The following is a 21,529-nucleotide window of genomic DNA, read 5'->3' on the forward strand; positions in this document are numbered from 1 at the left end:
GTCGAAAGTTTAGAAAGTGAAGGTGGTAAAAGTGACATTTTAAAAAGTTTAAAGTTGACGGATCAAAGTAACATTTTAACAAATAGAAAGATGAAAATGCATCTTATAAAGTTGAAGAGGATATATATATATATATATATATATATATATATCGAATTTTAAAACATATTAGTCTAATAAACTATATTATAAAACATATTAGTCATATCTTGAATTTTAAAAGATATAAGATAGAAAACTTTTTGTACAAATCAATTATGCATAAAAATTCATTAATATTTACCAAATGTTTGAAAACTTGAATTAATAAAGGTTATTAAGAAATTTAATTCGGAACAAATTGACAATTTTAAGATATTAAATTCATGCATATAAGTTTATTTATATTTCTTAAACTAGAAATCAATATTAATTAATTTACACCAAATATATAAACAGTCAATATAAATATAATATAAAAATAAAAATATTTTTTTAAAGTGATAAATTTTTATTATATAATAACTAATAATAATATCTAATAATTATTTTCTTATAAGAAAATTATTCGTCGAAAAAAACTATTTATTACCGTTGTTTTGCATAGGCACACATTTAGTGTGTGTGTGTATATATATATATATATATATATATATATATATATATATATATATATATATATATATATATATATATATATATATATATATATTTGAGGGCCAAGGATAAAAGTGAAAGTTTAAAAAATAAAGGAGAATAATAACATTTTACAAAGTTAAAGATGGAAGGATAAAAATAATATTTTAAAAAGTAAAAATACAACTAATATCATTATACAAAATACAAAGATTACAAAGGTTGGATTATACAAAATTGAAAGATTAAACATCAAATTCAGTTATTAACATATTTGTACATTCTGCGTAAAAATTTATGGGATTTTCTAATATGTGCCCTAAGGGCACATATAAGAAGTATTAATTATGAAAATACTACCATAATTAAATATGAAATGCATTATTTATGAAAATTATTAATGAATTTTACATTTAATTATGATAATATTTTTTATAATTAATATACTTAATATTTAATTATGGTAATAATTATGATTAATTAATACTTTTTATATGTGCACTTAGGTACATATTAGAAAATCCCAAAATTTATATATTTGGCTAGGGCTCACATACAAAACGTTTTTATTTTGATATAATTTATAATTGAAGATGCCATAAAACCATTATTTTCTATGACTAAAACCACAATAAAGTTTTTTTTTTTTTTTTTTTTTTTTTTTTTTTTTTTTTTTTCTTTTAAAGAGTATATCATTTTTGTTAATATCCTCTAACAACAACCAAACAAATAAATCTACGTCATCAATGACGATGATATCTCTTTCAATCGAAATCACGTCCAAATTTAGTATCAACTAAAGTTTCTATAAATTAAATGCATGTCAATTAATCGCTATATTTATTCTATTTTAACTGAATACTTTAAAAAAAGAATCACAAACGTTATATACAAAGGTTATATAAGTATAAAAGTTATTATAACTGTGGTTAAACGCGTGAAACATATTAAAAAAGACATATAAATATTTACAGATATTGTATAATAATTATTAAAAAAAAATTATGATTATTTGTATTATTGAAATATGCAGAAAATATATTAAAATCTATAAATATCTATAATCATTAAAGAACTTCTTTGTACACAATATTTTTTGTTTCATTAGTTGAACGATATTGTTAATCACATATGAGTATCTTCAAAATCATAGATAATTACATTAATATAATTTGATGAAAGATTGATTGGTAAAACCTTAGGTACAAGACATTTAACTTTTTTCTTTTTTTGAAGAAGATGAATCGCTATTTGAATCCATCACATTGTTTTAGTGTTAATGTTCCTTATAAAAGTTTAGGGAAATCTCCAGAAAAGTCCTAAAATTTTAGTCTAATTTATGAAAAAGCCCCGAACTAGTTTTTGTTTACAGAAAAGCACAAAATACCGGCTAAAACTTTGAAAAAACCCTTTTTGGTCGGTTTCGTAGATTTCGCTGGTATTCTGTCCTTTTTCGTTAGTTTGCTCAAAATATTAGGACTTTTCTGAAAATTACTTGATAATCAAAATATTAGGATTTTTTTGAAAATTACTATGGAATTAATGGATGTTATTATTAACAAATGATTTATAAGCATAATTTTTTTTTATTATAAACAAAGGAAATACATTTGTTGCTAATTTCTACGAATAGAATGGTCGACTATATACTTCTCTATTGTTTGTTGACCACTTCAAAGTCTCTATGTTCCTATGTATCGTTGTGTGTGTGTGTGTCATAATGAGAAGTACTCTGTTAGGCGTGACCAATAGAAGAGTTGATAATATTTATTAATACACAATCAATAAGTGCTAGGCATGATGCTATATGATCACGTGTTATTAGAAAATATCATTACACGAACATATACATCTTTCATTATGTTCTTTAACCTAACTACCACCTAACCTCCAAACATTACCCAGTAACAACCATAAAATTACACACATCTATGGAGAGTGAAAAGTAAACTTTGAATAGCAATTTAAATAGATAATAACCCTTCACTTGTTTCCATATAAATTATCATTCACGGTTCACTTTTTATATTTTATAGATGTGTGTTAGCTGATGGTTGTTAGCATGTAATGTATGAATGTTGGTTTGTAGTTAGGTTAAACAACATAAGATGAACACCAACATTAGAGGAATGCTAACTAAGTTCATCTCACCATCATACCCACAACAACGCATCGAAAGAATGTAGAGAGTTTGAGTGGTTACGAAGCAATAGAGTACTTAGACCACCAATTTATTCATAGAAATTAGCAATAAACGTATTTCTTTTTTTATAAAAAAAATATTTTTTATGTTTATAAATGATTTGTTAATAATAATATCCATTAATTTCATGATAATTTTCAAAAAAGTCCCAATATTTTGGTTATTATGTAGATTTTGGAAAAATCCCAAAATTTTGACCAAACTAACGAAAAAGGACAAAATATCGGCAAAATCTGTGAAACCGGCTGAAAAGGGTTTTTTCGAAGTTTTAACCGGTATTCTGTGCTTTTCTATAAATAAAATTTAGTTTGGGACTTTTTTGTAAATTAGACTAAGATTTTAGGATTTTTTTGGAGATTTCCCAAAAGTTTAATATAAATATACATGCATATTGATAAATTTTATTATTTTATATGAAGAAAGTAATAATTATAATGAGACAACATTATCTAAAAAATAAATGCTTAAAATATTTTTAGAGGGAAAAATTGTGATTATTAAAAAAAATTATATAAGGAAAATACAAATTTAGATTTGGTGAAATTATGTATTAAATTATTGACGAATATTATTTTGGTGAGAATTGTATTTTGTAAGGTATAATAATATGGCAAAATTCGAAATATGTATATTTGTTGTGTAAAATACAAAAATAAAAGATTGAAAAACTAATACTAATATTTATAATCAAGATTATTCGCATTTAAAGATCACAGTAAAATATAACACTAATGAGAATCAAAAGATCAAATACAATTAATAAAATTTAAGAACATCATATTAAAGAAGGAACCTGGATGATGAACGTGATGTTGCAAAGAGTCTGAAGAAAATATAATATACGAAGAATAACACATGATTTATAGTTTTATACATAACTTTCAACAATGATTACGAAAAAGATATCAAATTTCGAATTCTTTTATTTTTTGAAATTTAGCAACGATATCCCGTAATCTTGTAGATACGTTTCATAGAGTAGATATGAATTGAAAGAATATATACGAAAGGTGATAGTTAAGAACGCGATTTTAATCAGGAAGGAACGAAATTTACTTTCAAAAATTATAATAAGGTTTAAATGAGTTGAATACATTCATTTTATTAATGATATTAACATTAAATCAATTAGTCAAGCTTTCAAATTTAGTCAATATTAATTTAATTTAATTTAATTTAATTTAATTTTAGGATGAAATCATCAAAATGATCCAAATGTTGAAATTAATCAAGAAAACACAATTAATGGTCTTGATTGTTAAAGATGATGTCATAAGGTTTTTCTCTTAATATATATATATATATATATATATATATATATATATATATATATATATATATATATATATACACTAACTTATAAAATGAATCCTACTATTTCTATAAATATATCCAATAAAATAATATTATTTTTTTAAGATCTTCAACTCTCTAAGCATAAAGTACAATTAATCATGAATAAAATAATATTAAATTTTAATCTGATTACCTTTGAAATCTTATCTCTTCCAAAAATTTGACCCGATCTCTTATCCAATTAAAATAAAACAAATAATCCATTATATAGGCCATTTTATTTGTTTTTTTTAAGCTTTATTTATTGTTTATGCCCTCTAATCGAAATTGACCAATCAGTTATAAAATCAAATACTTTGTTTAATATTAAGAAAAAATATCTATTGTTGATTTATGACTAATAGAAAATTAGTATTCCATTTGTTATTCATGTTCCATGAAATATGGTTGTATTAATTTTATTATTTTTCGGTTTAAAACTTTAGATATTAAAGTGGATAATAGGATATATCCGTTTAGACTTATCTGTATCAAGCAAACCGGGTTGTTAAGATTAACTTTGATTCTCCATTTTATTAACTTTATCAATACTAATAAAGGTATAAGTAAGTCACTTCGTATGGATGTGTCCTGATTTCTAAAATGAATGATTATAAACGTACACTACACACCAAAATATTTAGTTTCTTTTGTATTGTGAGGGTTACATTTATTTGTTGCTATAAAACCGATCGATAACAATATGCATATGTTTTGTGTTACTTGAAATCTAACATGTTTCCGTATAGATTTTATTGCCGAATGAGAAACTATTTTTCGCCGCCGCTTTGCGCGGGTCTACGGCTAGTATGTATGTATATACATATATATAGGAGTAGGATCAAATGAGAACACCTAAAAGGTTAAGAACGCAAGAACAAATCTAGACCATCTAATTTTTAAGATTTGTGGGTAAAATTAATTGTTATTTTTCTAATTATTAATACATTTAAAATATAAATTTTAAATTAAAGAAAATTTTAAAGGGTATTCAGGTAAATAAACATTACCCTAATTTTGTAAACTCCTATAATTACTCTTTGCCTCTCTATTCCGTTGACCTAATTTCATACAACATACATTCGACATCTTCATCACACAATCGAATCACACAACCGATCCCAGCTACTTCCGTTTTCCTTTTGCCTTGTTCGACAGATGAACCATCCACATCGAAGATGATGCTTCCTGATTTCACCCCAGATGTCGATTTTTTGTTGTTTGGTCTTTCCCCCCATTTGTGCGCTGATAATGACGACGATTAAGTCACAAGGGTCACCGGATAATCGATGCCCTTCCTTCCCCTCTTCCCTCTGTCTCTTCAACCTCTTCGAAGCAATGAAACATAATCAGGTGAGTGGATTATCGACTACAGTCCTTTCATTCCGAGTGAGAGTTTCACAAATTGATTTTGTTTTCATGTCATTATTTGGTTTTTTTTTTTTTTTTTTTTTTTTTTTTTTTTTTTGTTAACTTTTGTGATCTATTATGGAAATCTGTATCAATTCAATGGGAATATCTTAATTTCGCTCAGCACATATTCGATGAAATGCCCCAAAGGTATCGATCCCATGTTCAATATCTGAAAGTAACAGTAACAGTAAAAGTGTTGATCTTGATTCCACTTCAGGGACAATGGATTGGCAGAAAGATTTGGTTAAAGCTATTCATGAGTTGCTTTCATTTTACAAATTAAGGTTCAGTCATGTTATAAAATTGGAAGATAATCTATTCAAAAGCAAGAAAACAGCTCAGATTTTTTTTGCTTCAACAAGATCGAAAAGAAAGGCTCCGTATGATCCAAGATATTATAGCAGCCGACATAACTGCTAAAAAGCAATAGGAGGGGCAATTCTGGTAATCCTAGGTTTTCTCTTTCTTTTTCTAATTTCATGTTCCAATTTTTTGAATGTTCTTGTTTACGTAAATAGCATCATCATATATGAATTCAATGTCATGAAACCTAAGCTTTGATTCATCTGAATCTGCAAACCGTTTCTATGCTGACACGGATCAATTGATCCCACAAACTCAGATCAATAAATTACTGAAGATTTTATGTGCAGACTGGCTTAGCCTAGAAGAGTTTCATGGACATAATGGTTTAGCGTTCAATGGTGGGGCTAGCAACGACTCAAATTACCAAGATGCCCCTATGAATGAATTGCTATCAAATGAAGCTTCCACAGACAACAATGAAGAAACCCAAACACCCCCTGTTGTTGTAAAAGAGTGGGAAAAAACAGAGGGGGGCTGCTGCCCTTGGCTCGTCGGAAACCACCAACAAACACCTCTGGTGGGGGTGTTTTTGTTGCAGCTCGAAGACAGGTGAAAAAGAATGGAGTGTGAAAGGAAATGGAAGAATGAAAATTTGTATTTATCTATGAATAGTAGTGTATTCATTTGCGAATAGCAGTGCATTCATGTGTGAATAACAGTGAATGAACAACAATGCATTCATGTGTGAACAATAGTGTATTCATTTGTGAATAACAGTGAATGGATGTATTTATTTATGATTAGAGGTATTCATTTATTCAATTCCGAATAACAGGGTACTTATTTCTTAATAGCACTGTATTCATTTGTGAAGAACAGTGTAAGCATGTGTTAATGAGTATATTTATTTATTATTAGAGATAATCTTTTTATGAAGAAATAATAATTTTTACACTCTTTTTATTTTCAATTGAATAAAAAAAGAAATTGAATTACTTGTAAATTGATGTGTATTTATTTGTGATTGGAGTAGTATCAGGTTTTTTTGAAAAAAAAAATCATTTATGAATACAAATGTACTAATTTGGTGTTCGATTTCTAGTCATTTTTTTTAACAAAAAAAAACGTGAAATAGGAGAAAAAAATGGATTTTTGTATGAATTGTTATTCAGTTTTAAAATAAATTTTGGTAAAAATGTTTTTTTATATTCCATTAATAAGAAAAATAAAAAATTGAATATTTATTTCTTTTTTGGTAACTGATCCTAAATTTAAGGGAATTTGATTGAATTTTAGTTTATTTTAATTTAATTAAAATATACAATTACTAGTATGCCCTTATATATTCATTGGTCCAGAATTGTTCTCGCGTTCTCAACCTTTTAGATGTTCTCATTTGATCCTCTCCCTATATATATATATATATATATATATATATATATATATATATATATATATATATATATATATATATATATATATATATATATATATATATATATATATATATATATATAGCGTTTGAAGTTGACATCAACCTATTTGCAATTTATAGAAAAAATCAAACTTAAAAACTATATATATATATATATATATATATATATATATATATATATATATATATATATATATATATATATATATCATTGTACCATACCGAGAGAAAAATTGGAAAAAAAAAATACAAATCATAAAATCGAGCATTGTACCATATCGGAGAGAATTTTTTTTTTGATCATTAAAATTGAAGCATGGATCATTTTTATGATCCATGATTCATATTTTATGATCGATGATTCAGTTTTAATGATTTAATTTTTTTTTCTAATTGTTTTTTCTCTCTGATATAGTACTATGCTCGTTTTTATGGTTTTGTATTTTTTCAAAGTGTCCTCACAAGTCCTAATCGTAAAAAGAGTTATCACCGGAACCGGAATATAATATACATATATAAACATGATCATTTGAGGACTCTTTTTTCAATGAGGACACCTTAAAAAATTTGAAAAAATACAAATCATAAAATCGAGCATAGTAATATATTGTAGAGAAAAAAATGGATCATTAAAATTGAATCATGGATCATTCATGATTCACTTTTGTGGTGGCAGGGACCAATCTTGTACAATTGCATTCAAGTTTGGAGTTAGAGATGGGGGGCTTAAACCCACCACCCCTTCCTTCCCTTCATCTCGCTTACATCCGAAAAAATACCCTAACCCTAATCTTATTCTTCAGCCGCCACCCTTATACCCCCTATACCTCTAACTGTCACCTCCTAGTCGTACATGGACCTCCGAGCGCCACAACCGCTATTCTCGTTGCCGATGAAGACGAGGTTGGGACCCCAACATCGTATCAGTGGAGAGATCGGAAGAATGAAACCCGTTTGTATTGAGTGTAAAACCTTTTTCGTGAAAGTCGTATTTTGGCAAAACATAACTAATCTTATTATGTTTAATCTTGTATTATTTGTAATGATAAGGGACTCTTACAAAGTGTTATGAAAGTTGTAAGTTGTTAACCAGTTTTTGACTTTTCTGCAATGTTTTAGAAAAACCACAGAAAAATCATATGAATTTGAAAACTGAATCCGTAAACTCTGAGAGTTTAGAAAATGTGTCTCGTTTGTTCACAATTTTTATTATGATTTTTAGTGATCTCTAACTTGTGTGAAAATGTTCATATTCACATACTGGTCCGAATTCGTAGCTACAATGATAGATAAATTTGTAAAAATCACCATAAATTGTAGAAAAATCGTATGAACATGTGCAAGTAGTCATTTCAAAGGTATAAACCTGAACCATTTTCATATTAAAAAGTTTTGAATTATTTTAATCTTAAGTTGGTCAAAACAATTCGTGAATGAACCTTAACTTTCCTGTGAAAAGCTGATGTTTGAGTTTAGTTAAGTTCTTGGTAATTTAACTTGTATTCTCCCCCTAAAACTTGAAGAAAACATGAAAATATGGGGGATATGAACTCACCTTAAGTGATTTCTTTAGATTAATGTTGAAGAAAAGAGGTTTCCTAGTCAAGAACACTTGGCAAATGCTTGGAGAGTTCAAGATCTAAGAGCAATATTGCGATTTTTGCTATGAGAGATCCATAATTTGAGTGAAGGTGTGAAGAATGTTCAAATATAGGATGAAAATACTTACCAAAAGTGAGTGAAAAGCTTAATACCAGCCTTGGAGTCTCGAGTTCTTAGAGAGAGAAAGTAGGAGAGGTGTGATTGCTTTTTGGTGAAAGAGTGAATAAGGTGGGAGGAGAGATAAGGATTTTCTAACCTTTGATCAAGATCATTTGCTGGAGGAGAGTGTGTGTGAGAGGACAAATAGTTGACTAGGTAGAGATGATTAGTGACTGGAGGTTGTCATAGAGTGGGTATGGGAGATAGCTTGTGTCATTACTTTATGGAAAAGTCAACACTCCAAATCAATATCTTACACAATAGATATTATTCTTAGATAAAGATTTCCCCCAAATGTGATTAAAATATGAATATATAGGGTCTTATATGCCAAAATATGAGTTTGGATGAAAATCTCACGTTAAAATCATGAAAAACAGGCATAAAACGCGAAAGTGGTCGAAAATCGGAACCAAGAAGCGAAGCTGCGAGGTTTGGTCCTTAAGAACCGAGAAGGAGGGTTCGGTCCGAAGGCGTCACACGCAAACATGGAAGAGGGACCGAGAGCAAGGGCAGGCGAATGGGTAAGAGGATCGAAGGCGAAGAGGGTTTCGGTCCGACGGATGATTCGGTTCGCTTACGGCTTGGAAGTTCGGTTCACCAGGATCTCGGTGGTTCGGATCCACATTGGTTCGATCCTTAGAGTTTCGGTCTAGTTAGGAGCCTCGGCTTTGGCTCTTATTCATTTTGCTTCTTAGGGTTCGATTTCTAGGGTTTCGGCCCTAATTAGCTGTTTTTCATATAAGCATCCCATTTTGAGCAGTTTTTGACCAACTTAAGGGTCGGGATGCCCCGATTGATTAAGAAAAGTTGAGAGAGGTTATGAGAGAGATTTGGGAGAGATTTAGGAGAGAGAGAGAGATAGAGAGATAGAGCAAGATAGATTGAGAGAGGCCTTGTTTGTAACCTTTGTGAGTGTTTAGCTCTGTAATACAAGGTTTGTAAACCCCATTAAGCCTCGTTATGTGTGTTATATGTCCCCGGAGGGTGTGTAATAATGTTTTATCTAGTAGTTCCATCACCTACCCTGATTAGGGTTTAGATTTTCTGAACACTTGAAGACTCAAAGTGATACTTTGCATTAAGGTAGGGTGTTGTACAATAGTAAACATAGTGTAAACCCTAATATACAAGGGTTAATTTAGTTGACCAATTTGACTTGTTGACTTTATTAACTTTGACTTGACTAGAAATCGACAATTGTCACATATACGACATATATAATTGAGATTAAAACGATAGTCGTACAAGTAATTCTACCCTAAGCCCACAACCAAACAAGGAACAAGAGTTAAGACGAAAACACCAGTCACAAGCCTATTGAATCTTATATATATATATATATATATATATATATATATATATATATAAGTAATAAAAGTAGATGTAACAGTTGAAATTATTTGGAAATGCTCGAAACGGTTTATAAAAGTTTGAAACAATTTGAAATTTTGTGTATGTTAACATAAAATCCCTTGTGTTTTACTTCTATCCCCCCTCCCCCTAAAACATTGAAAAATAGTAAAAACGTAGGGGTATGAACTCACCTCGAATGTCCTTTTTTGTTTGGATACGAAGTAGTAGCGATAATCCTCGGGTTAGAACCCGTGTGAGTAGTCATATCCTAATAATAATTATACACGATATCATATTTAAATTAATGAAATATTAATTTAAATAATAATTTAGAGTGTTAGACAACACTAAATTATTTAAGAAATACTTACAAAAAGCGTTAGGATTGAAGGTGTTCTTGGGTATTCTTGGTGAAAATAAGGAGACTTGAAGATGATATGAATGTTCTTAAGGACTTTATGAAGATTTGAAGGGAATCTGGGTAAAATCTTTTGAACATATGTTGTTTACGGATGATTTTTGAGAGAAAAATGGGAGGGATTTCAGTGTGAAAAGTAAATTATGGGGAATGATTTCTGTTGAATGTGTCTATATATATATATATATATATATATATATATATATATATATATATATATATATATATATAGCAATGTGATTTTGGTCCTAAAGGGCCTTACACTTTATGATTTTGGTTCTTAATGGGCTTGGCCTTGTGTTTTCGGTCATATAGTAGATGATTTTGGTCATAACAAACCGAAAACCCCATGCTTCTTGAATCAACAACCGAAAACACCTTTTAATTAGATTCCTTGGACCAAAATCTCCCATTTCTAGATTCCTAAGACTGAAAACCCTTATATAGTGTATTTATTTATTGCTTAGACATTTATGTTTTTGGATTATGTTGATTTATAATAACTTAAATCAATAGGGGTTTCAATCTATACTTAGTTATTAGCTTCTAAACGTGCCCTCATGGCTATAGATGATACAATGCAACAAGGCTACATTTGTGATTTCACTTATACATGATTAAGATTTTGACTTTTATTTAACGAATGCGACTTTTATTGACTTTTATTGACTTGAAATAATGGGTTGTTACATTATCCCCCGTTAGAGGGAATTTCGTCCCAAAATTATTTCTATAGCAAGAACTCATGGACTTGGGAAAAGATGCGGGTATTTTCGTTGCATATGATCTTCTCGCTCCCAAGTGAATTCGGGTCCCTGCTTGGAGTTCCAGCGGACCTTCACTATCAGTATGCGACTTTGTTTCATTCTTTTGACTTCCTTATCTATTATTTCTACTACTTCTTCCACAAAGTGTAGGCTCTCGTTTATCTCAATTTCATCGAGTGGGATCACAAAAGTCTCGTTGGATAGACACTTCTTTAGATTAGATACGTGGAAGGTAGGGTGTATGTTGTTAAGTTCTTGAGGTAGTCGGAGTTTGTATGCTATCTAGCCGATTCTAGCAAGAATTTCGAACGGACCAATATACCTTGGATTTAGTTTTCCATGTTTCCCAAAACGTATCATGCCCTTCTAGGGTGAGACCTTCAACAAAATGCGGTCACCAACCTAGAATTCCAAGGGTTTCCTTCTCTTATCTGTGTAGCTCTTTTGTCCATCTCTAGAAGCTTTCAATCGTTCTCGGATTTGAACGATATTCGCTTTCGTTTCCCTTGTGATCTCCAGGTCGATGAGAGTGCTGTCAGGAACTTGCCCTCTAGCTACTTGCGTGTCACCCACTTCAACCCATCACATAGGTGATTTGCACTTGCGGCCATAGAGAGTTTCAAACGAGGCAACCTTAATGCTAGTGTGATAACTATTGTTGTATGAGAACTCAACGAGTGGAAAATAGGTATCCCATGCTTTACTAAATTCGATCATACAAGCTCTCAGCATGTTTTCCAAGTTTTGAATAGTTCTCTCACTCTACCCATCAGTTTGCGAGTGGTAGGTTATACTCATGTCCAACCTAGTTCCTAGAGATTTTTGTAGTGACTGCCAGAACCTTGAGGTGAATCTACTGTCTCTATCAGAGATAATAGATATTGACACACCATGCAATCATATTATCTCTCTTATGTAAATTCTGGTCAGTTTCTCCATCTTGTTTGTTTCCTTTATTGGTAGGAAGTGTGCAGACTTGGTTAATCTGTCGACGATTTCCCAGATGGTGTCATGACTACCCATGGCCTTGGGCAACTTGGTTATGAAATCCATTGTAATCCGCTCCCACTTCTACTCAGGTATTTCTAGTTGTTTTAGAAAACCTAAGGGCTCTGGTATTCTACCTTAACTTTGGCACAATTCAGGCACTTACCCAAATAGGTATCAATCTTTGCTTTCATGTTCGGCCACCAATAAAGTTTCTTGAGGTCCAAATACATCTTGTCTGAACGTGGATGCATGAACAAAGTATTGAGTCTTGTGTTCTTCGTTCAGGACAACGACTCTGTACCCACCGAACTTTGGTGTCCAGATTCGGTTCATGAGACAACGAACTCCGTCACCCTTGATTTATAAGCTCTTCTTCATTCTTCTTAATGTTTCACCTGCCATGTTATTAGGTTTAAAGGCTTCCAGCTGAGCCTCCTTGATCTGTGTGGATAGGTATGAATGGATGGTCATGGTCAGTGCTTTTACTCTGCGATCTGAGTACTCCTTTCGACTGAGGGCATCTCCTACTACATTGACTTTACCGGGATGATAAAGAATCTTGCATTCGTAATCATTAAGTAGTTCTACCCATCATCGTTGCCTCACCTTTAGTTCTTTTTGATCGAGGATGTGCTGAAGGCTTTCGTGGTCGGTGAAGATGGTGCACTTTGTACCATAAAAGGTAGTGCCTACAGATCTTCAGAGCAAATATTACTGCTCCCAACTCGAGGTCATGAGTGGTGTAGTTGACCTCGTGTGTATTTAGCTGTCTCGAGGCATATGCAATAACCTTTCCTCTATATATAAGTACACAACCTATCCCTTGATTAGATGCATCGCAGTATACTATAAAATTTCCTGTCCCATCTGGAAGAGTCCAGATAGGTGCGCTGCACAGGGCTTGCTTCAACGTTTGGAACGCAGTGTCTTGTTTCTCATCCCAGCTGGAGGTTAATACCTTTTATGTCAGGGTAGTAAGTGGCTTAGCGATTCTGGAGAAATTTTGTATGAATATGCGGTAGTAGCCAGCAAGGCCTAAGAATTGACGGATTTCTGTTGGTGTCCTTGGTGCTGATCGGTTCTTGATTGCCTTAATTTTGGAGCGGTCCACGTGTATTCCTTCTTTGCTGACCACGTGACGAGGAAATCTACTTTCCGAATCCAAAATTCACACTTGAAGAACTTCACATATAGTTTCTCCACCCTTAATGTTTCTAGAACTTGTCTCAGGTGCTGACTATATTCTTCCTTGCTTCGTGAGTAGATAAGTATATCATCTATGAATACTAACCAAAGCAATGTTGAAAATAGTCTAAACAAGAAAACAACAACTTTTCAAAGACAAAAACCGAAACGTGTTTGGGAAGTAAAATTTGAAAAATCAAAAGTTGATCATCAAACAAAAGAAACTATTTTGAAAAATAAAAGATAAGGTCACAAATCTTCATTGAAAGTGTTCAAAAAGTTGCAAAAGAAGAAGGTGTTATGATATCAAAAGCTCAAAACAAACTCTATTGGAAAAATGTCAAGGCTTTTCAAAAAGAAAAAGTTTTTAATCAAAAATCAGCTGAACAAGTTAAGACTTTTTCTCAAAATATGACATTTGTTCAAAACAAGTCAACTCAAAAGCAAAAGGATTTTCGAAAAGGTCAATCTAATGTTCAAAAACAAGTTTGAACTCCAATTGTTCAAAACCAAATAAATGGATTTTTTTTTCAAAACCAACGTCTAAGAAGTTTTGGTCCATATTGTCAAAATGAAAGGGTTTTTCAAAGTAAATTTCAAAGAAATGTTGTTCGGAATAATGAACAACGGAATTTCAATCAATATCAAGGTCAAAGAAGTTTTCAACAAGAACAAAGGTTTTTAATCAAACATATGTTGGTTATAATAATCAATATCAAAATCGGTTTCAAAATTCTCCAAAACTATCTTTTCCAAAATGAAATCTTGAAAACTTGGAAGTAAAAAAGGACGAAAAATGAACCGTTTAAACCAACAAAACCTCATTTTCCAAATCCTGAGTCAAAGCAGAAAGTCAAAGCTTCGTTTGTGAAAGGGAGAAATGTTGGGAAAAATATCAACCATTAGATCGAAGGTAAATGGAAGCAATACCAATCGGGAAAGTACTCCGAAGAGAAAATTAAGTATGCTTATGAAAGCTACTTAAATGATTCGCTTAATGGTAGTTCATAATCTCTAGAGTCGAATCCATCGGTGAAAATATGGAAAGAAAATCCCATGACAAAGGTTAAAGAACAACGAACTGTAGATGGAAAAGGGAAAGTTAGTGGCGAACCTAAACCATTGAATGATTACATTTCTGTGCCCAAATATGTTGAAGTTAACTTAATAGATAGTTTAAAGTCAAAGTTTCGAAATTGGGTGCTAGGTTCTTCATTTCACAATACATTCAAAACTAATATCCAAGGACCTAAAAAGCCTTGTGGACCTAAATTCTTCTGAATGATTGCATGTACTATGTAATGAGCAATACGATGATCATTGGTATATCGACAATGGTTTCTCTCGTCACATGACTGGGCGAAAAGAGAATCCGTGTGACTATCAAAGTTTAGAGAATGCAGGGGTAGCGAAGTTTGGAAATAATAAAAAATGCAAAGTGAAAGGTTATGGAAAAGTAACGAATGGGAAGGTTAGTGTAAAAAGAGTGGAATATGTCGAAGGCTTACAACAAAACCTGATAAGTTTTCCACAACTTGTTGTGGGCACTAGCAATCAAGTAGTCTTCGATGAAGAAGGAAATGTCATATCTAACAAAGAAACAAATGAAGTTTTGCTAAAGTCTAAAAGGAAAGGTGATATGTTCACACTCGACACGAAGCCTATTGTTGGAGTTCCCTCTGTCTGCTTACTTTCGAAAACATCATTAGATCTTAGCTGATTGTGGTGGCGTCGACTCTCCCATCTGAATTTCAAGAATCTCAACAAGCTGGTTATACATGATCTTGTTTGTGGCTTACCTGTATTAAAATTTGATAACGATTCGTTATGTGCAACTTGTGAATAGGGAAAGCAACATCGTCAAGGTCATCCCATCGTCATCGAATCAAATATCATCGAACTTATGGAACTTTTTCACATTGACCTTTGTGGTCATTCGACTATTGAGTCTCTCAATAAGAAGTACATATTGGTCATTGTTGATGACTTTTCAAGATTTACTTGGGTTTTCTTTCTTCTTCAGAAGTCTGAAACTGCCCAAGTAATGATACATTTCATCAAGAACATCGAATTAAGTCTGAGAAAGACAGTTAGAAGAATCAAAATGGAAAATGGTTCAAATTTCAATAATCAAACTCTTGATTCATTCTTGGTTGGATTAGGGATTTCGCATAAATTTTCATCTCCTTACATACTATAACAAAATGGTGTTGTCGAACGGAGGAATAAGTCTCTATGCAAAGTTGCAAGAACAATGCTGACATATGCGAATCTGCCTCAATATCTCTAGGCAGAAGCAGTTTTGACAGCATGCTTCACTCAAAATCATTCATTCATTCATCTTCGTTTTAACATCACCCTTTATCAGATCATCAACAAACGAAATCCTATGTTAAAATACTTTATTCTTTTGGATGTAGGTGCTTTATCATGAATCTCAATGATAATCTATCTAAATTTTCAGTCAAAAGATGAAGAACAAATCTTCTTGGGATACTCGCACAACTCTGTTGCATATCGGGTGTTGAATAAGCGAACAAGAAAGATTGAGGAAACATTTAATCTTACTTTCGATGACTATCACGTCAAACGTGTCAAACAAACTCTTTCACAAAATATAATACTTTTTGAAACAAATGATGAGTTTTAAATTATGAACTTTTTGGATATTAACTATGACTTGATTTTTGGTATTCCAGACAGAGCTATAGATGCTGAAGTCCATGCTGATGATAATCATATTCCTGTAGCATTGAAGCATTCTAATGATTCGGCGGTTACTAGGAAAGAAGATGCTTCTCAATCTACCTCAACTTCATAAGTGCATATCGAACATCTACATGATTCGCAGAGGGATCAAGTGGAGGGGAAGCACTTGAATTCGATGTCATATGACCATATTTATGATTCCATTGTTAAGGGGGAGCATGATCGAAATACACATCCGTTCGAGGGGGAGCATGGATAGAACACTGATGATGTCGAGGGGAAGAACCTCAATTTGAATCCATTAGTCGAGGGGGAGCTAAATGGATCAATACCTAATGTTAACACTGATCAAACTGACAATTTTCATGATGTTTCTGATAATGTGTCAAATACAGGTGGAGGTTCTGAAACGGATGAGATATTAGAAGATACACCTTTGGATTTTGATCTTGCATATTCACCAATGGAATATGGACACGAAGCCATCCAAAGAAGCATGTTCTTGATGATCCTCATGCTCGAGTTATGATGCATGCAGTAATTCGAGCTAAAAATGATATAATGAATGTTCACTAGGAATATTGTATGTTTAATGTATTTATTTCGAAAATGGAACTGAAAACAGTTAAGGATGCATTGGAAGATCCTGATTGGATTGTTGCAATGCAATATGAACTTGCTGAACTTGAACAAAATAAGGCTTGGAGACTAGTTCCAAAACTTGATGATGTTTCGGTAATTGGCTTAAAATGGATTTTCAAAAATAAAACTGATAAAGAAGATAATGTTGTTCGAAGCAAAGCAAGATTGGTTGTAAAAGGATATTCGCAACAAGAAGGTATTGACTATGAGGAAACCTTTGCCCCTGTCGCAAGACTCGAGGCTGTTCAAATTTTTATTGGTTTATGCAGAACATAAAGACTTTGATTTGTACCAGATGGATGTCAAGTGCGTTTTTCTCAATGGAGTCTTGGATGAAACTGTTCATGTCGAACAACCATTAGGTTTTGTAAATGATAAATTTATTGATCATTATTATATACTTTATAAGGTTGTATATGACTTAAAACAAGCACCTCGAGCCTGATATGCAACTCTTACCAATTTCTTGAAACTCTCTAAATTTAAACAAGGATCAATTAAGCCTACTCTATTTCGTAAGAAAGTAGGTGATCATCTGATGCTAGTTCAAATTTATGTAGATGATATTATTTTTGGCGCAACTGACCCTTCATTGTCTAGGGGAAGAACCTCAATTTGAATCCATTAGTCGAGGGGGAGCTAAATGGATCAATACCTAATGTTAACGCTGATCAAACTGACAATTTTCATGATGTTTCTGATAATGTGTCAAATACAGGTGGAGGTTCTGAAACGGATGAGATATTAGAAGATACACCTTTGGATTTTGATCTTGCATATTCACCAATGGAATATGGACACGAAGCCATCCAAAGAAGCATGTTCTTGATGATCCTCATGCTCGAGTTATGATGCATGCAGTAATTCGAGCTAAAAATGATATAATGAATGTTCACTAGGAATATTGTATGTTTAATGTATTTATTTCGAAAATGGAACTGAAAACAGTTAAGGATGCATTGGAAGATCCTGATTGGATTGTTGCAATGCAATATGAACTTGCTGAACTTGAACAAAATAAGGCTTGGAGACTAGTTCCAAAACTTGATGATGTTTCGGTAATTGGCTTAAAATGGATTTTCAAAAATAAAACTGATAAAGAAGATAATGTTGTTCGAAGCAAAGCAAGATCGGTTGTAAAAGGATATTCGCAACAAGAAGGTATTGACTATGAGGAAACCTTTGCCCCTGTCGCAAGACTCGAGGCTGTTCAAATTTTTCTTGGTTTATGCAGAACATAAAGACTTTGATTTGTACCAAATGGATGTCAAGTGCGTTTTTCTCAATGGAGTCTTGGATGAAACTGTTCATCTCGAACAACCATTAGGTTTTGTAAATGATAAATTTATTGATCATTATTATATACTTTATAAGGTTGTATATGACTTAAAACAAGCACCTCGAGCCTGATATGCAACTCTTACCAATTTCTTGAAACTCTCTAAATTTAAACAAGGATCAGTTAAGCCTACTCTATTTCGTAAGAAAGTAGGTGATCATCTGATGCTAGTTCAAATTTATGTAGATGATATTATTTTTGGCTCAACTGACCCTTCATTGTCTAGGGGAAGAACCTCAATTTGAATCCATTAGTCGAGGGGGAGCTAAATGGATCAATACCTAATGTTAACACTGATCAAACTGACAATTTTCATGATGTTTCTGATAATGTGTCAAATACAGGTGGAGGTTCTGAAACGGATGAGATATTAGAAGATACACCTTTGGATTTTGATCTTGCATATTCACCAATGGAATATGGACACGAAGCCATCCAAAGAAGCATGTTCTTGATGATCCTCATGCTCGAGTTATGATGCATGCAGTAATTCGAGCTAAAAATGATATAATGAATGTTCACTAGGAATATTGTATGTTTAATGTATTTATTTCGAAAATGGAACTGAAAACAGTTAAGGATGCATTGGAAGATCCTGATTGGATTGTTGCAATGCAATATGAACTTGCTGAACTTGAACAAAATAAGGCTTGGAGACTAGTTCCAAAACTTGATGATGTTTCGGTAATTGGCTTAAAATGGATTTTCAAAAATAAAACTGATAAAGAAGATAATGTTGTTCGAAGCAAAGCAAGATTGGTTGTAAAAGGATATTCGCAACAAGAAGGTATTGACTATGAGGAAACCTTTGCCCCTGTCGCAAGACTCGAGGCTGTTCAAATTTTTCTTGGTTTATGCAGAACATAAAGACTTTGATTTGTACCAAATGGATGTCAAGTGCGTTTTTCTCAATGGAGTCTTGGATGAAACTGTTCATGTCGAACAACCATTAGGTTTTGAAAATGATAAATTTATTGATCATTATTATATAATTTATAAGGTTGTATATGACTTAAAACAAGCACCTCGAGCCTGATATGCAACTCTTACCAATTTCTTGAAACTCTCTAAATTTAAACAAGGATCAGTTAAGCCTACTCTATTTCGTAAGAAAGTAGGTGATCATCTGATGCTAGTTCAAATTTATGTAGATGATATTATTTTTGGCTCAACTGACCCTTCATTGTCTATGGAATTTGAGAATATGATGAAAAGCCAGTTCGAAATGGGCATGATGGGTAAGATAAATAATTTTATGGGATTGAACATTCGTCAAAGCAGGGGATTTATTATCATAAATCAAGAGAAATACACTCGTACCTTACTTGAGAAATTTGGCATGACTAATAGTTCAAAAGTGAAAGTACCGATGGCAGTCGACACACGCTTAAGTCCTTCGTTGGATAAGCCAATTGTGGATCTCACTTTGTACATAAGCATGATAGGTTCTCTTTTGTACTTAACTACTAGTAGACCTGATATCATTTTTGTTGTTTGTAATTGTGCCAGGTATCAATCGAATTCTAGAGAACCCTATCTAACAGCGGTGAAGAACATATTTGGATATCTTAAAGGAATTGTTTCACTGGGATTATGGCACCCTTCGAAGAATGGATTTTTTGTACAAGCATTTTCTGATGCAGACCTTGGTGGGTGTCAACTTGACAGAAAAAGCACAACTGTTTGATGTCAACTTTTGGACGGGAAGCTTGTAAGCTGGAAATCGAAGAAACAAACATATTTTTCGATTTCCACAGCCGAAGCAGAGTATGTTGCTTCTGCAGCTTGCACTTTTCAAGTCATCTGCATTTAAACCCAACTTCGTGATTATGAAATCAATATGAAGAAGCTTTATATTGTGATTCACAAAGTGCCATTCGCATATGCCATAATCTGGTTCAACATTCAAATACAAAACACATAGCTCTTCGCTATCATTTTATCAATGATCATGTCGAAGATGGTAATATAAAGGTTCATTTTGTCAAAACGACGGATCAACTTGCATACATATTCACAAAACCTTTAGATGAGAAATCATTTTTTTTAAGGATTTTACATGATTTAGGAATGATTGACGCAAACTCTGTTCCTAGTTCATCGTGAATAAAACAGATGTCGAAGTATTGTTGAAGTGTTCAAAGGTTATTGTTCGCTGTTCAACATTCGCATACCTTCGATTCCGACATTCCTTTCAGATGTCGAAGTATTGTTGAAGTGTTCAAAGGTTACTGTTCGCTGTTCAACATTTGCATACATTCGATTCCGACATTCCTTTGAGTGGTTCAGATCACACTTCGCTTTATGGGGAGAAAAATTGTTCGATGTACACTGTCTCTGGGAGTTGCAACTTCTTACATTGAAAATCTCTTATAACATTTTATTGTTTTGTTTTTTTATTTTAATTTTATAAAACAAAATTTCCAAAAATATTTTCTTATTTTTGTCTTTAGTTTTCAAAAACAAAAATTCCAAAAAGATTTTCTTATTTTTGTCTTTATTTAAAAAAAATCCATAAATATTTTCTTATTTTTGTCTTTAATTTTCAAACACAAAAATTCCAAAAAGGTTTTCTTATTTTTTCTTTATTAAAAAAACAAAAATTCCAAAAAGATTTTCTTATTTTTTTCGTTAATTTTCAAAAAAAGAAAATTCCAAAAAGATTTTCTTATTTTTGTTTTTATTTTTCAAAAACAAAAATCCAAATTTTTTTTTTTCATATTGTGTTTAACCTTGATGTGACTCATTGTATCAACATACTGTGATGGCGAATGCTCAATCGATTACATTCAAAAGAGGGACAAGTATGATTTCAACCTACTACACTAGTTAGGAGTCCCTAAAAGCCTGTTGTTGTATGTTGACCTTAAGGCTCAAAGACTTTATATATTCGAAGCCTTAATGGATCTTTTGCTATGAGTGTTCATTCCTAATCAGACTATATTCACATTAGTCGAAGAGCTACCTTTCTCTTCTCATTTGGAGTAAAGAGATTTTTGCTATGTCCATATTTTTCACTAAGGTATAATGAGTTTCCTTAACCAATCTTTTTCAC

General features: G+C 31.9%; 1 protein-coding gene across 1 annotated transcript; it reads left to right on the forward strand.

Moving 5' to 3' along the window:
* Positions 1 to 19,032: 19,032 nt before the first annotated feature.
* On the forward strand, positions 19,033 to 19,510 carry LOC145047088 (putative mitochondrial protein AtMg00820). The gene is made up of 2 exons (XM_078995331.1): positions 19,033 to 19,261; positions 19,335 to 19,510. Exons 1-2 carry the CDS (start codon positions 19,033 to 19,035, stop codon positions 19,508 to 19,510), a joined length of 405 nt encoding a protein of 134 aa, XP_078851457.1.
* The last annotated feature ends 2,019 nt before the right edge of the window (positions 19,511 to 21,529 follow it).

The sequence above is a fragment of the Lactuca saligna genome, chromosome 5 (assembly GCF_052625555.1).
Source record: "Lactuca saligna cultivar CGN05327 chromosome 5, ASM5262555v1, whole genome shotgun sequence".
In the NCBI taxonomy this organism is placed as follows: domain Eukaryota; kingdom Viridiplantae; phylum Streptophyta; class Magnoliopsida; order Asterales; family Asteraceae; genus Lactuca; species Lactuca saligna.

Excerpts from the sequence above, each read along its gene's own strand:
- LOC145047088 (XM_078995331.1), top strand. The coding sequence starts at position 19,033 with ATGGAACTGAAAACAGTTAAGGATGCATTGGAAGATCCTGATTGGATT. Across the intron at positions 19,262-19,334 it reads AGGATATTCGCAACAAGAAG|AACATAAAGACTTTGATTTG; the intron begins GTATTGACTATG and ends TGGTTTATGCAG.